The sequence below is a fragment of the Rhinichthys klamathensis genome, unplaced genomic scaffold (assembly GCF_029890125.1).
Source record: "Rhinichthys klamathensis goyatoka isolate OS25496 unplaced genomic scaffold, OSU_Roscu_1.1 h1tg000011l_1, whole genome shotgun sequence".
Lineage (NCBI taxonomy): Eukaryota > Metazoa > Chordata > Actinopteri > Cypriniformes > Leuciscidae > Rhinichthys > Rhinichthys klamathensis.
The window spans coordinates 6,495,971-6,513,485 of NW_026606564.1; the positions used below are offsets into that span (position 1 = coordinate 6,495,971).

The window sequence follows — 17,515 nt, forward strand, 5'->3', positions numbered from 1 at the left end:
ATCATGTGTCATTAGTATCCCTATGAAACAATCAATCATAATTTTTTTTAATTTTCATGGAAAGGTGTGTGAAAAAGTGAGTTTTATGATCGGTCACAATTGTGACCGGTGGGATACTGTGTTGTATCAACCATTGGACAGACTGAATATAGGTCTATTTGACCTGTGCAGTGTGTGTGTGTGTGTGTGTGTGTGTGTGTGTGTGTGTGTGTGTGTGTGTGTGCGTGTGTGGGGTGTGGTGTGCGTGTGGTATGTGTGTGTGTGTGTGTGATGTGCGTGTGTGTGTGGTTGGGATGTGTGGTGTGCGTGTGTGTGGGGTGGGGGGTGTGCGGTGTGTGTGTGTGTGGGGTGTGTGGTGTGCGTGTGTGTGGGGTGTGCGTGCGTGTGGGGTGTGCGTGCGTGCGGGGTGTGTGGTGGTGTGCGTGCGTGTGGGGTGTCGGTGTGTGGTGTGCGTGGTGAGGTGTGGTGTGCGTGGTGAGGTGTGTGGTGTTAGGTGTGCATGTGGGGTGTGTGATGTGAGTGTGTGCGGGGTGTGTGGCGTGCGTGGTGGGGTGTGTGGTGTTGGGTGTGTGTGTGGGGTGCGTGGTGTTGGGTGTGTGTGTGGAATGCGTGGTGTTGGGTGTGTGTGTGGAATGCGTGGAGTGTGTGGTGTTGGGTGTGCATGTGGGGTGAGTGTGGTGTGGGGTGTGTGATGTGAGTGTGTGGGGCTTGTGGGGTGTGCGTGCGTGTGAGGTGTGTTGCGGTGTGTGGTGTGTGATGTGAGTGGGGCGTCTGGTGTTTTGTGTGCGTATGGGGTGTGTGGTGTGCGTGCGTGTGGGGTGTGTGGTGTGCATGCGTGTGGGTGTGCATGTGGGGTGTGTGGTGTGTGTGGTGTGTGGTTTGCGTGCGTGTGGGTGTGCATGTCGGGTGTGTGATGTGAGTGTGGGGTATGTGGGGTGTGTGGTGTGGGGTGTGTGGTGTGGGTGCGTGTGGTAGGCTTGCCGCGATAGACGGTGTTGATGGTGTTACCGGTTTTAAGCATAGACAGTATAAGAAATGGACAGAGCCATCTCATTGGAACTCAGTTGAGACAGTTGAAGCCCATTTTTAGCGATTTTTGAGCACTTCCGTTCCTGACGCGCAGACTCAAACCGACTCAAACTAAGCTTGATGACGTGAGCAACCTGTCTGACAGACGTTAATCTTCTAGTAGGTGTGCGTGAAAATTGCCAACGTTAATCTTGCAGAGACGGGGAACTTGAGCAAAGAGTTCTTTGGCGTGAGTGAGCAGGAGTAAGTATTCCGTTGCTTTTATGGACTCATTATCTATGGGCTTCTCCCTTGACGGGACGTCCCCCCGATTGCCTGCGAGCTTCTCCTCCTGTCTGTTCGGTAATTTCTGTACAGCGCGACAGAGAGTCGAGTGGTTATGACGCAATCGTTAGCCTATTTTTACTAAATCGGTTTCTACGGGGCCATAATGTAACATAGAAGGTAATGGAGCCCTTTATACATTGTCGTGTTTCTTTAGAAATAAATAATGGACAAATGGAGTCTTTAAACGCCTCAGATGTAAAGTTATTCGCTGTCAAAGTGACGCCAAAATGAATGGGAGTCAATGGAAATGCTAACGCAAGTGAAGTTCTGCTACAACATGGCGGCACCCGGCCGGCTTCAACTTCCGGTCGATGGATTACCCCCTTGGTTTTAAGCCCCATCACCGGTGACATCACTTTCCCACCGTGACGCGATGTCTTGACTTTTTTAAAGTATTCGTTTTTGCTAAAATATTTATTTGAATTAATTAAAAATAATAATTATCAATTATTTAGTTCAGAAGAGAGCATACATTATAATTAAAAACTGAACTGCGCAGTGCGTGCCAAGAGCCAGTCACGTCACAGATCAGCAAGCATCAGGATTCCATTTAGCACGTGTGGAGATGAGAACGAGTCAAATTACAGAAAAGCAAGATAATGGCGGAATGTGTAATTTATTTAGGCCTGTTTTATTTTCTTATTCGTTAATAAACGTTTTATGGTTCTTATTTGTTTAGGCCCACAGTTTGACGATTTTCAGCCTATGCATGGGGTTATTTTTATTCGTTCGTTATGCTAATAAAAGTTCTCTCTATAAATAAAAGTTTTATTATCAGCGAGCCGAGTTGTTGTTTTTTTGTCCATTCAAGCAATTGACGCTGAATTGCCAATTGACGCTTATTTCGAAAGTGAAAGTATAACGCGCACGCATTTAAAAGCTATTTAACCCCCCCGCCCCGCCCCCCACGGTGACACCGGGATTACCGGTGTTGTGACACGTCGATTAACCGGTGGGAAATTTTCCTCACCGCGGCAACCCTAGCGTGTGGGTGTGCATGTGGGGTGTGTGGTGTGGGGTGTGTGATGTGAGTGGAGCGTGGGGGGTGTGTGGTGTGCGTGCGTGTGGGTGTGCATGTGTGGTGTGGGGTGTGTGATGTGAGTGGAGCGTGGGGGGGGGTGTGGTGTGCGTGCGTGTGGGTGTGGGTGTGCATGTGGGATGTGTGGTGTGTGTGGTGTGTGGTGTGCGTGCGTGTGGGTGTGCATGTGGGGTGTGTGATGTGAGTGTGGGGTGTGTGGTGTGCATGCGTGTGGGTGTGCATGTGGGGTGTGTGGTGTGGGGTGTGTGATGTGAGTGGAGCGTGTGGGGTGTGCATGTGGGGTGTGTGGTGTTTTGTGTGCGTGTGGGGTGTGTGGTGTTTTGTGTGGCGTGCGTGCGTGTGGGGTGTGCGTGGTGTTGGGTGTGCGTGTGGGGTGTGTGTGTGTGGGGTGTGTTGCGGTGTGCGGTGTGCGGGGTGTGTGGCGTGCGTGCGTGTGGGGTGTGCGTGGTGTTGGGTGTGCGTGTGGGGTGTGTGGTGTGCGTGTGATGTGTGTGGAGTGTGCGTGTGTGTGGGGTGTGTGTGGCGGGCGTGGAGTGTGTGGCGTGCGTGGTGTGTGTGTGTGATGTGCGAGTGTGAGTGTGTTTCTGTGTATGTGTCTGTATGTAAAATTAGGTAGTAAGTTAGGTAGCAGCAGAAAGTAAGGTAGAACAAGTTAGCCTTTGTGTAGTAGCATATAGATCCAATGTGTTATCCCACCGGTCACTATTGTTGCCGTTGACATGTTTGTGAGTTCTATGAACACATTAAACAAAGTTGAGTAATTGCAAATGCATATATCAATACTAGACACCTTAAACATGATGTGTACCAAAAATCTATGTCCTATCTTTATGTTAACATACTTTACTAATCTTTTCTTTGGGAGCTTTCTTGCTGCAATCCTCTTCTCTTGGCACAAACAGGAAATAAACAGCTCTGGTCATGTGACAATTTACAGTAAACATGCGACACTGCACATATTTCATTGAGACCCTTTATTATTTCAATATCTGCTGGAAATGCATTCAGTAACATTTTTATAGCCTTAGAAATGACACATTTTTTTTACGGTCACTTGAAATGGGTTAATACTTATATTCAGCAAAGTGTCACAATACAGGGTGTGTGCCTAGCAGGCAGACAGACAAAGACTCAGAAGAATATAATTCCAAAACGAAGTTTAATAAATCCACACAGGCAAGATAATCCAATAACACACCTAACGTGAACGTGAACAAACAGAAAATTAATGTGAGGGTTCAACTTATATAGCAAACACAAACGACACTAATTAATTACACACAGCTGAAACCAAAAACACAAATGAGGAGCGGGAAAACTGAACAAGGAAGACACGTGACAAATGAAAACAAACTGAAAGTCTATGAAAAACAAAACTAACAATAATAATAATAATATGTTTATTTTTATAGCGCCTTTCAAGAACCCAAGGTCGCTTCACAAAGTAATACAAACAAACAAACAAAACATAACTGTGACACAAAGATGCTTTAAATTGATCAAACGTGACAGTAAAGACATGTATAGTGTTACAAAAGACTTCTATTTCAAATAAATGCTGTTCTTTTGAGCTTTATAGTCATTAAATAAAAAGATATTTATAATCAATGTTGAAAACAGTCAACATATATAATAATAAGAACCATTATTAATAATTGAGCACCAATAATAATTGATAATAATTGACCACCAAATCACCATATTAGAATTTTTGCTGTTCAATATTTTGTGGCAGGATTGTTCAGGATTCCTTAATGAATAGAAAGTTCAAAGGAACAGCATTTATTTGAAATATAAATCTTTTGTAACATTATAAATGTCTTGACTGTCACTTTTAATCAATTTAATATTATAATGATTACTGAAGGATTGTGTGAAACTGAAGACTGGAGTAATGGCATGCATGATTATACTGTAGGTCTTCCAAAAAGAACAAAATGTTTTTTACTTCCTCACAAATGCATTCACAGCTTTCCACTTATTTTGTGGATCGCTTGTATGTTATTCCCCATATTTTCTTCTCAGGAGTTTAGGAGTTCACAATTCAAAGGTGCGATCCCTCACACTTGATTCATGGGAGCCAGAGTTGCTTAAGGTAAATGTTCATACCATTTTGTTCTTTATTTGTGCAATATGTTCAGCAGTCTTTTCACTTTATGTTTTTTTCTGTTTGCAGTTGATGTGCAAGCTGGGAAATTGTGTCATTAATCAGATTTACGAAGCTCGTAGAGAAGAGATGGGCGGAAAGAAACCTCAGCCTGGAGACCCCAGGTATTCCCAGCCACTCCTTATTTTGACTTAAATTCTGATAGATGTGAACCACAAGATAAACACTGCAACAATATTATAGTAATAGTAAAACTGTAGTCCTCTGAGGTCATTTTCAATAAAAGACATGACTGGTAGCTATACAGCTGTAACAGACTCAGGCTTGGTTTTGGCTTTGAATCCATTTGCAGAAGTTGTATTGAATTATTAAGTAATAAATCCAAATCAACAGGCAAAGAGATGGTCACAGATACAGGCTAGGTTCACTGAACAAAATAGACAGTCCAAAGAGGCAATCACAGCAAAGTAACCCAATAAACATGATAGCCAAGAAACAGCCAAAATGTCATAACAAGAAACTTTGCAAAGTGTTAGAGGAAAACATGTCTCTTTATACCTAAGAAGCAGGAAGTAACATCCAGCTCAGTTCAGTTCTCATATAATGGTGTCAATGCAGTGTCAATGCAGGTGTCAATAAAATTGTTAAATATTAAATGTCCCCAACTAAGCAAGCCAAAAGCCAAAGGTGACGGTGGCAAGGAACCCAAAGTCCATCAAGTGACAGAATGGAGAGAAAAAAAACCTTGGGAGAAACCAGGCTCAGTCAGGGGGCCAGTTCTCAGTGTATGATTATGATTCAGGCAACATTACTCCAAAAGTCAGATTGAATTGGAACATTCAGAGTGGAACATAGAACATTTTCAGTGTGAAACAGTCCAACTTGTAGAGTTATTGGGACTGTCTGTTCTGATATGCCTTGTCCTATGGGTTCTTTGTCGACTGCTGTGATATTAATTGAAGGGATGCATGGCAGAGTGGGGATCTTAAGTTCCTGGATGAGATGGTCATATATTAAATTGACTGCAGCCCCGGAATCCACTAGCTCTTAAACATATTGTGTTTTATTAGAAATCTCAATGGAGATGGATAGAGTGAAATGATGGCTGATCAGTGGCTGATCGATTACCTTGGCATATAGTACAGATAACTGTACAGAGAAATCCTGCCCTTCTGCAGAATATTGAAAGACATCTTAAATTTGCTGTGCAAAATATTTAAAAAGAAGTATACCATTGTCCCACATAGCCGAAGCCAAATCCAATGCCTTTCCAGTGAGCAAAGTCATCATAAATGGATATTTTGTAGTATCTTGACGAAATGCTTCGGGATGATTGGAAAAGTAAATTCTACATTGATGTAAACATTTTCAGCAGAACCATCAAAATTATCTGGTAGTGCAAACCTTACCGGCTCAGTTCTTGTTGGCGGAAGTGATTGAATGCACTATGTTAAGAGGTAAGACTGGCAATACTTTGCAAAGTGTTAGTGGAAAACATGGCTCTTTGTGGCTACTTTTAACTCCACTTTTAGACATACACTCGCAAACTTCCCTAAGCACTTCCCCTCATGGGAATCCCCACCACCATTTTGTGCGTTCAACTTCGTCGAGTGGACAGACCCTTGGACAATCTACTCAGCATGTACACTCGGGCAGATCCATAGACCACAATGACCCATGATTGTGACGCCACAGCAAATTGCACTTAATTTACCCCCATCCCTCACAAATCTAGTGAATGATTGATGATGTTATTTTGACATTTAACCCCATTTTGTACTTGTTGTAGCTACCTTAAGCTGACTGTTTTTTAACAGTTATAGTAGATTGTATTGTTATCATTTTTGTTTGTGTGGATTTTTTTACATTTAATATTTATTATAAATATATAAATATATTTCATTTTCTATATTAAATTTTTTTAACAGTCCAATCATACATACAGGCCTATAGAATGGTGCATAAATAATAATAAAAAAAACTGTAAATAAGGGGGGAAATGTAAATAATAAATCAGCACCATAGCAGATTCCAAGTGATCAAGGGCTTAGCGTGTTCCATTTTGAACACATTGCAAGGGTTCCATGAAACATATTAAAAGTGTATTGCAAATATACAAATATTTAAGTAGTTTAACAGCATAGGATTTTGTGTGATTCTCAGTGCTGCATGGGAGTGGGCGGTGCTGAAGAGTTCTTTTGACACAATTTGCTAATTTCTATTCTGATTGGTGGAGATTTATTTCCAGAATCATCTGTAATGAATTCACTGTTTAACATGATTATTTAAACATACCAGCCACTGTATCAGGTAAATGGCCTCTACAGTCACCATATCTATATAAAGTGTAATAAATATTCTTAATACTTAATTCTTAATTTCTGTCTGTACAATCCAAGACAGGAGATCGAAGCCTTCATCCGTGCTAAGTATGTAGAAAAGAGGTTTGTCCTGAAACCTACAGCCCAGGAGCAGAAGGAAAAGATCATGACGTTTAGAAAACTTGACAAACGTATAAAGGGAAACATGGATTTTCTTCCCCCGCGGCCTCCCCCTCCCACACCCAAACTCCGAACTGCCTCCAGTACCTCAGGTGAATGCTGGGAGACTGCAGATCAAAGACAGAAAACTGGCTGTAATCAGTTGTATCTTTCAGCCAGGTGGGGTTTTATTTGACTGAAAACTAATGCTTCTTTGTTTTCCCTCTACTGTGAACAGCTTCCATTAGTGGTCAGGAGGTACGACGTGATTCGCTGTTCTGCCCCGATGAGCTTGATTCTCTTTTTTCCTACTTTGATACATCCTCAAAGCTGCAAAGCTGTAAGTGCCATATTCCATGAATCAGTGCTGTCTGTCTCTTATGTCTATCATGAGTTGACTTTATGGAGCCAGATAGGTACTAATTACATATTTGATGTTTTGAATTAAGTTTGTTATTTTCCCCACCTGTTCAATGTGTAACAACACTATGGCATGCCAGGTTATATTGCTGCAATATTCTCATGGCTCATGCATGTTTTGATTGTGTTCTTGTAATGGCAGTGAGGAGTAAAGACAGCGGGATTCAGAACAGTGCAGATGGGAGCAGAGAGATGTTGGCCTCCACCCCCTCCAGCTCAAGCCTGAGTGAAACAGGTGAGCTTAAAATTCACAGTAGAATGCCTCTAACACACAAGCAAAGTTTAATCTTCTCAATATCTTCTTATCGCAGAATCATATGTTCATATTATGACTGAGGAACCAATAGTTTGAATAGTATATTCATAGTAGTATGAATTTAAGTCTGAAACAAAAGGCAAATGAGCCTGCAGGCCACTGAGTCCCAGAATGAACTCCATCCCTCAGAGGAATATCAGGGCCAGGTTAAAGTTGGAGCCAAAAGGTCAGTCCAGAGGACAAACCCAAGAGTGAGGTCAGGGCCAGGAAAGAAGTCAGTAACCAGAGATCACTCTGGACCTGCAGCCACAACTCGAGTTGAGACGTGTAAAGAGTATGGGTATGGCTGGGAGGAAAACCTCAGGTTGGGCAAAGCAGAACTGGACAGAGAACTGGAACACAACACTGATCAGGACAAACCTGGCAGGGCAGGGCAAGAATTTTGACAGGAACAGCTCTTGAAGCACAAAACACTCTGGCACTTAAGCAGTGTTCAGACAGAGTAGATATGGGCAGAATAATTAGAGAGAGAGGGAACAGGAGAGAGGGAAATGATCCAAAGACACTTCAACAGTTCGCTGCTGGGGGGTGATCTCAGTGAATCCACATGATTCATGGCTTCACAGAGATCACCCACCAGTGGTAAACCATTGAAATTTCAAAACGTTTCGAAACAGTTATGACGTAACAAAGCCTCTTTTACTGAAATCTGGAAGTTTGATACATGCTCCGAACCACTGATTCGAAACAAAAGATTTGTAAAGGTTTTAAAGCTTCATGAAACAGTGTTTCGAAATCGCCCATCACTACCTGTCAAGTCACCTTTATTTATATACTGGAATATATATAGGCCTACAATAAAGATTGTTTCAAAGCAGCTTTACAGTGTTAACTGGAAAATGATTAAATTATGCAGACAGAGTTCATTTCAGCTGCACAGCAGCTCGAAAGGGAAATAGTGTCATTGTTTAGCTTAAGTCAACTGAACTGGCCCCTTGACTGAGCATGGTTTCTCCAAAGGTGTTTTCTCGATTCGGTCACCTGATAGAGTTTGGGTTCTGGCTTGCTACTCAGTGTTGATTCAGTTCCATTGTAAGGATCATCAATAATTAAATTTGTTTATTTCATTTATAAAGCAGTTCTGCAGAAAACAGTGACGTCATCGCCCAGCTCAGTTCAGTTCTCATCCAATAGTATCAGTGCAGTCAAAACAATAATATTGTTGAATATTTAGCAAGCCAGAACCCAAACTCTATCAGGTGGCCGAATAGAGAAAACACCTTTGGAGAAAACATGCTCAGTCAGGGGGCCAGTTTTCCTCTGGCAAATGAATGAACACGGTGTGATTATGATTCAGGCTGCATCACAAGTCAGAAATCAAATTGTGGATTGATAGCATATATTTCATCCAGAATATAAAGAATCCTTTTGCTTGAAGATCGGATTCATCATGCCAGTATGGAGCCGAAGCTGGTCATAGGGCTGTGCAGAGGACTTGTCTGGTTCTTGTGGTCTTTGCTGACGATCTGTGTCGATGGCTGTCGTGCCAACAAGGCCTGCACAGGGGATTGTCTAGTTGACAGGATCTCTGTTAACATTCAGGGCTGAATTGTGGTTGTGTCTAGGTACAGATCTGGATATGGCTGACTACGGTAACCTCGGGATAACCAGAGAGACTAATATTTAAGTAGATGCAATTCTTCTTAGGATGTAACAAGTACATCGGGTGTTATGGGAAGTGTTTTCGGTTGACCTAATTTATGCAGCCTATAACAATCCTTAATTGGATGTGAATTATAGAAATGTGATGGTGTTATCTGTATGCCAGGTTAAAGAGATGTGTTTTTTAGTCTAGATTTAAACTGACAGTGTGTCTGCTTCCCACACTAGGCTATGAAGACTGTTTGGGTGCTAAATAGGAAAAAGATCTACTGCCTGCAGTTGATTTTGATATTCTAGGTATTATCAACTGGCCAAAATTTAGAGATTGCAATACACCTGAAGGACTATGATGCGTTAAGAGCTCGCTCTAGTAATGAGGCGCTAAAACATTTAGTGTCTTTTAAGTAATTAGCAAGATTTTAAAATGCATGCGATGTTGACAGAAACGGGCTAATATGGTCATACTTCCTGATTCTAGTAAGAACTCTATCTATTTTGGACCAGCTGGAGTTTGTTTATCTCTGTTGTTTGGTAATTTTAGACTGAAAATTTTAAAAATCGCTACTTCATCCGAATGGTACAAAACTTGATTACTTTTATGTGACCACAAAAACAAATTTTGGACTTAATTCGATAAAAGCTTTATGGTTGTAAAAAATATTCAACACTTGTTTTGTTTGACCACTATGAATGGGAAATACTCAAAAATATGAAAATACAGAGAATGTTTTGTGTGTACAATCTACAAATCATCCACAGTGCAGAAAACTGTACTGCAATGAAGAGGTGACACTCTAAGATATCAAGAGTGCAAAATATATATCAATATATGGTGTGACTGTAATGCAATAGCAAGTTTTTGCAAATCCGGGAAATAAAACCAATATTTCAGCCACAATGCAGTAAAAACACGGACATCAAGGAAGGGGTTACACATTACACACACAAATTAACTGTGTTTTTCTTTTTTTTACTTCCACCAGATGGATTGATTTAAAAGGCATTGTTTAACATAAAATACTGCTTTAATTGAAAAGTACCTTCAAATATATCTTTATTAAGTCTGTTAGTATGTCAGTAATGCTCCTATTATCTGGACAAATTTTTATACTGCATGCCTCAGCCTTATTATTCTCTTTCTCTGTAAAATGCAGGCCTTGTTTTGTAAAAGTAGCCACTACTCCTCCATTTCCTGTTTCCCTATCCTTACGTACACTGTAAATTCAAGATGTGGTTTTAGCCATGTTTATTGTATGCATATACAGTAGCTTCAGGGTTCTTTCCTAATTCATCAATAAACATCTTAAACTCTTGTCCGTTTGCAATAAGGCTTCTGTTCCACTCTATTAGATTCAATCCTATTTTCCCAACTGGACATTTGTGAGCCTGCAGGTCCTGCTCTAAGTGCTTCATTAATTGTTTCTATAGTGTACATTACTAGAGTAATGGGGTGTATGAGCTACCCAGTAAGAGAGTATATTCCACCACCCCTAAGATGTTTTAATTGTCAAAGAAATGGACATGTGATGGCTGTGTGTAATGCTAAGCAACACCTTGGGAAACGTGGTGAAGAACATCAGTATGGAGTGTGTGGAGAAGGAACAAAGCAACTGTGGGGGAGAGAGCATAGTGCTGCATATGAGGAATGTGATGTAAAGAAAAGAGCAGTAAAGATTCAGAACATTAAAGTGACAGAAGTGATCTCATATGCAGAAGCAATTAAGAGAGGCAAGAATACATCAACATTGTATTCGTCATGGCAATTTAAGTACAGTTAGAATGCCTGAGAATGAGAGGAGTCATATGGGTGACAAAGAAACCTCTAATAGTGAACACAGTTCCTGATATTCAGCAGAAGTGATTAGTTGCTCAGCCAAAACATAGTAGAACAGAAAGAATCAATCAGGGCAGCAGAAAAATACTTGGAAGACAAATATATCACTATAGAAACAATTAATGAAGCACTGACAGCAATTTGATCTCCTGAAAATGAATCAATGTTTTTCACTTAAATTCTCACATTTTGTAATCTTTTAACCTTTAAAGGGACACTTCACCCATTTGCATTAAGAGGTCCATTGTTAGACAACCAGTCATACTATTGAATGGTCCAGTAATGGTGTTAATGTCTATAGAGATTACTTCATGACATTTTTTTTCCTTTTACCATTCTTACTGACTATCTGCCATCCAACATTATTCAAAGTTCCCTCTGTACCTTCATCCATCTCATCCATTCATTTCTGATTAACCGTCACTTCCCATGTTTAAATCACAGCCAAAGCCCGTCTACGGGAAGCCTGGCCACTCCCTATTAAGTCCTATTGTACCGAATTTTGGTTGTAGTTCCACCAGAGTTCCACTGGGGGCGATCGTCCGAGTGCAAAATGAATGGGAGTCAATGGGGCTAGACGGCTAAATTTGTCTCTTTTACCTGATTGTCATTGAGAAATCTCAGATTTGAATGTAGGTTCTGCAAGTTCAACATGGGATATAGGTTGAAAGTTGAATGAACGAGTGCTTATGTCCTTTCGATTTCTTACAGGTTGAGTTGTTGTTTTTTGTTGTTGTTTTTTTATGCTTTTATTGTCAACAACAGGTAGCATGTACAGTGTCATATCTCATATAACAAACAAATAATTCACATGCCTCAACAAGAAGAAAAAATAAATAATAATAAAAATAAAATAAAAAGATGAGAGGGTACTTAAGCATCAGTTTACAAATAGATATACATTATACATTTAACAATTCCACAGGGTATTCCAATGCAATTTAAATACAGATAATATACTTTACAGATCAGCACCATTCATTATATTTTATATTTTTATATTATGTGAAAATGTTAAAGGTGGCGCATATATTAATCACTTTAATTGCTTTACTATTTTTTGATTTTGACATCATGTCAACATACATTTTAATCTCTTTCCTAAGCACCATAAAAAGAGGTTTGCCTTTTGTAAACTTGCATTAATGAATGTGAAATTTACATAGAAATAAAATAAAATTTATAATAAAACCAACATCCTTTAAAGAGCGATCCTTAATATAATAGCCCAAAATCACATGTTTGTACGATAATTTAAATGTTTTTAAAATATTATCAGCAATGAAAATCTCCACATTATTCCAAAAATACTGGGTATATTGGCAAGACCAAAACAAATGAGAGTAGAGGTGTGCGATATCACAGTTTTTGATCGTGGACGATTAAAATGTCTCCACGATCTGCTTTTGAAGAAATATCGTAGTATCGTGCATTTTATCAGTTGCAGTTCTGGCGCCGAGCTCCGTCTCAACATACAACAAATGTTAACGTCTCTGGTTACTCACGTAACCGTGGTTCCCTGAGAGGAGGGAACGAGACATTACGTATGGGGAAATCCATTTTCCTCGAATCATGAAGTCTGATAGAATAACTCTTTTGCTTGCAAATAGCCAATGGCGGTCCCGCCATCACCTGATTGGCTGACACTGCTCAATATAGGTGACGGCGGGCGCCAAAAACCTCAGAATCTTAGCTGAACGAGAGTAAGGAGACTGAGAGTCCCTCCCACACGGCAGGTTACGTAATGTCTCGTTCCCTCCTCTCAGGGAACCACGGTTACGTGAGTAACCAGAGACGTTCCCTTATCGAGTCGGTCTCTCGACATTACGTATGGGGAACAATAAAACCCCCGCCGCGTGGGAGAAACCCCGCCCAGCTCTCAGGAACAGACACCGGACCTGGTTGAAACATCTATTGGCACAGAGCCAACTCGGCATCTGCACCAACGAAGGCCCCTCCCATCAAGCTAAGCACGCTGAACTGAATGGAGGGAGATTGCCGCAAGTGATTGGTGCTTAGGAAAATACTGCCGGCTATGAATGCGGACATAACAAAGGGCACAATATAGTGAACATGATAGCTATGCTAATAATAACTCGCACTGTCTGACGACTAGTCGAACCGTGGCTAGAGCGCGCGCCATCGGGGCAGTCTAGCCTAGTCCAACGACAGCTCAGCTTTCTCTCCCTGCACTGACAGACATGTGGTGCGAATAAAGGGATATTCAAGTTATAGAATCTCGCGAAGGTATTACGAGACAACCAACCTGCCGCGAAACAAATGTCTTGAATAGACATGCCTTTCGCCCATGCCCATGATGACGCCAAACTCCTAGTGGAGTGGGCGTGCACCCCTATAGGGAAACGGCTTCCCGTGAAGCATAAGCCAGCCAGTGCACAGCCTCCACTATCCAGTGAGATAGCCTCCGTTTCGACAGCGCGCCGCCTCTTAGCACCCGCGTAGCAGACGAAGAGCTGCTCTGAAGTTCGAAACTGGCTAGTTCTGTTCACATAAGCACGCAGGGCACGCATGGGGCACAAGCGTACTTCTGAGACTCTGAAACACTGACCTCATCCGGGCAAATGCTGGAATTGCAACCACCTGGGCTCTGATGAATATACGCAGTAGATAATAGCCCCATAATAGCATAGCACCTCAGTAAACAACAAACACATAGCCGTAGCTACAACTGTGAGTAGACGAGTTAGCACAGAATAGCCAGTTGTACTAAAGGAAACGGGGCAACATAACAGCATAGCACATGTACGTAACAGCATCGGTCGCTGTAGCGCATCCATGCATGTACATAACGCAGCATAAGTCGCCGTAGCGACAGAACTGCGTAGAGACAGAAACTGAGATGTACAGTTCGATCAGGATGGCTAGCTGCACGGAAACGGGGCAGCATTACAGCATAACACATGGTAAATTGCACATCCGTGTACGTACATACATTCAGAAACTGTGAGTATGCACAGTAGATTAAGATAGCTAGTTTTGCACTGAAAGAAACAGAGCAACAAAATAGCAGCACGCGTCCTTATACGTACATAAGTGCAGTGTAGTCGCTGTAGCGACAAACTGAATATGCAGTTAGATAGGATAGCTGGTTGTTGCACTGAATGATAGAGGGCAACATAACAGCATAACACATCAGTGTGCACATTTTAAACATCTGTGTGTATAATGCAGCTCAAGTTGCTGAAGCGACCGAAACTGCATGAATATGCGTACACAATGGTCCATTACATTGAAGGGCAGCATAACGCTTCAATATCTACACAGATGCAATGCAAGTCGCCGTAGCGACGACTGAGACTATGCACAAGCATAGTTACATTTTTGTGTACAAAAAACACAGCGTCAGAGGCATAGCGACATCGACTGTAAATACGTAGTTAATCGGAATAGCCGGCTGCACTGAGGATACAGGGCAACATATAACGGCATAAATCATAGACACATATCAATGTACATAACACAGCGTCTGTGGCATCGCGCAACAACTGTGACTACACAGTAAAAGAGTAGCCAGTTGCACTGAAGGGTACAGGGCAATATATAGCGGCGTAATAGTTACACATATCAGTGCGTTGTGTGTACACAGCGTCAGTTGCATCGTACAACAATTGTGAATACGTAGTGATCAGAATAGCCATTTGCACTGAAGGATAGGGCAAAATATGACGGCATAGATCATAACACATATCAGTGTGTAGTGTGCACAAACACAGCGTTAGTTGCATCGCACGACAACTATGAATACGCACTGCGTAGTAATCAGGATAGCCATTTGCACTGAATGACACAGGGCAATATATAATGGCATAAATCATTACACATAACAGAGTGCGGTGTGCACAAACACAGCGTCAGTTGCATCGCACGACAACTATGAATACGTAGTAATCAGAATAGCCATTTGCACTGAATGACACAGGGCAATATATAAGGCATAAATCATAACACATATCAGTGTGTAGTGTGCACAAACACAGCGTTAGTTGCATCGCACGACAACTATGAATACGCACTGCGTAGTAATCAGGATAGCCATTTGCACTGAATGACACAGGGCAATATATAATGGCATAAAACATTACACATAACAGAGTGCGGTGTGTACGTAACACAGCGTCAGATACATCGCGCACGAACTGTGAATACGTAGTAATCAGAATAGCCATTTGCACTGAATGACACAGGGCAATATATAAGGCATAAATCATAACACATATCAGTGTGCAATGTGTACAGCGTCAGTTGCATCGCACGACAACTGTGAATACGTACTGCGTAGTAATCAGAATAGCCATTCCACTGAAGGATACAGGGCAATATACAACGGCAAATTCATATAGTGTGCAGTGTGTACATAAACACAGTGTCAGTTGCATCGCGCAACAACTGTGAATACGTACTGCGTAGTAACCAGAATAGCCATTGCACTGAAGGACACAGGGCAATATATGGCATAAATCATTACACACAACAGTGTGTAGTGAGTACGTAACACAGCGTCAGTTGCATCGCACAACAACTGTGAATACGTACTGCGTAGTAACCAGAATAGCCATTGCACTGAAGGACACAGGGCAATATATGGCATAAATCATTACACACAACAGTGTGTAGTGAGTACGTAACGCAGCGTCAACACGCCCTCTTCGCACCGGTCCGACGAACACGTCCCGCGCTCTTTCCTCACTGACACGCACATCAGGAACGCTGGTTTTTTTTTTGGTTTTTTTTAGCGACTTCCTGAACTGCCTCTCGCTTCAGCTTTACGGCCCGCGCCGAGGCCACCTTTCCGACGGCAGCTCCTTGGGCGCTGTCCACTCCAGCACCATATCTGCCACCGCCTCAGTGAGAATGGCCATAAGCTCCGCATCCAAAGAGGCGAGGGCGCCTTCAGACGGAGACTCGGACCATTGGCGTCGTCATCGTCGTAACCGAACGAGATAATTCCCGTGCTTCCTCAAGAGGGCGGTAAATGGCCTCAAGAGTAACTCACGGGCTCTGCCACGTGAGGATGGCGTGGACCTTGGGCCGACGTCAGCGCCTCAACAGAACCCGCGAATGGAGATCTCTGCCGTCTCCCGGTCCGCGGCTCGAAGGCGGCAGACTGGGGAGAGGCAGGAGACACAAGGTCGTCGCTACGTGTAACGGCCAGCCTTGCACGAAGGATCTGATGGGAAGCTCCTCACAGGCGGGACATCCCGATCCCTCGAGTGCCGCCTCTGCGTGGTCCCGACCCAGGCACAGCACACAAGTTGTGTGCGTCCAGGGATTCAATGGGTCCACCACACGGGCGACAAAGAGACATAATATAATCCACCGGAACGCGAGAGGGGAATTAAAACTCCTTAATATACTCCGCTCTGAATGCGTACATCAACGGTGAAAACAGACTCGAGTGAAGAAAAAAGATTCTGAGGTTTTTGGCGCCCGCCGTCACCTACAGCAGTGTCAGCCAATCAGGTGATGGCGGGACCGCCATTGGCTATTTGCAAGCAACAGAGTTATTCTATCAGACTTCATGATTCGAGGAAAATGGATTTCCCCATACGTAATGTCGAGAGACCGACTCGATAAGGGAACGCAGAGGAACGGGACACTGCAGTTCACAGAAGTTCATTATTTGCATGTGCTTTAAAGCCTTGCTGGTTAAACATGTAATTCACGTGCTGATGCGCTGTTCTGACGTGTGCTTTCTGAGCGCATACACCCGAAGCACACGGGCACTAAAAGCCTGTCTAACAGCGTCTGTTTACTGGACTACGTTATAAGTTATCTTTCGAGTCTTATTGCGCTAATATTGTCAAATACACACAAGGTTTACATAAACAAAGTTGGTTATGTCTAAAGTGAAAGCAAACAGAAAAAAAAAGAGAGAAAATCTGCTTGTCAAATGCGTGTATATTAGACGCGTCGCGTGCAGCTCTTAAAGCGACAGTAGCCAGTTAGTAAACAAGCTGCCTCTTGTCCTTAAAGAGATAGTTCACCCAAAAATAAAAATTCTGTCATTATTTAGTCACTCTAATGTTGTTCCAAACCTGTATTAATTTCTTTCTTCTGTTGAAAATAAAAGTTATTTGGAAGAATGTGGCTAACCAAACAGTTGCTGGTCCCCATTGACTTCCATAGTAGGAAAACATATACTATGGAAGTCACTGGAGTACAGCAACTGTTTGGTTAGCCACATTCTTCCAAATAACTTTTATTTTCAACAGAAGAAAGAAACTTATTCGGGTTTAAAACAACTTGAGAGAGTAAATGATGACAATTAAAATGTTTGGGAGAACTATCCCTTTAATGTTAATAAAACAACAAAACACAAAGAGGAAATCACTCACTGCTC

General features: G+C 42.2%; 1 protein-coding gene across 1 annotated transcript in view; it reads left to right on the forward strand.

Annotated features, from left to right (window-relative positions):
- Positions 1-17,515, forward strand: part of acap2a (ArfGAP with coiled-coil, ankyrin repeat and PH domains 2a) — a 92,317-nt gene that overhangs the window by 61,941 nt on the left and 12,861 nt on the right. Inside the window, exons 16-20 of the mRNA XM_056264789.1 lie at positions 4,421-4,490; positions 4,572-4,666; positions 6,902-7,095; positions 7,221-7,322; positions 7,545-7,637. Of these exons, the coding sequence (XP_056120764.1) occupies positions 4,421-4,490; positions 4,572-4,666; positions 6,902-7,095; positions 7,221-7,322; positions 7,545-7,637 (554 nt within the window). The remainder of the gene's footprint in view (positions 1-4,420; positions 4,491-4,571; positions 4,667-6,901; positions 7,096-7,220; positions 7,323-7,544; positions 7,638-17,515) is intronic.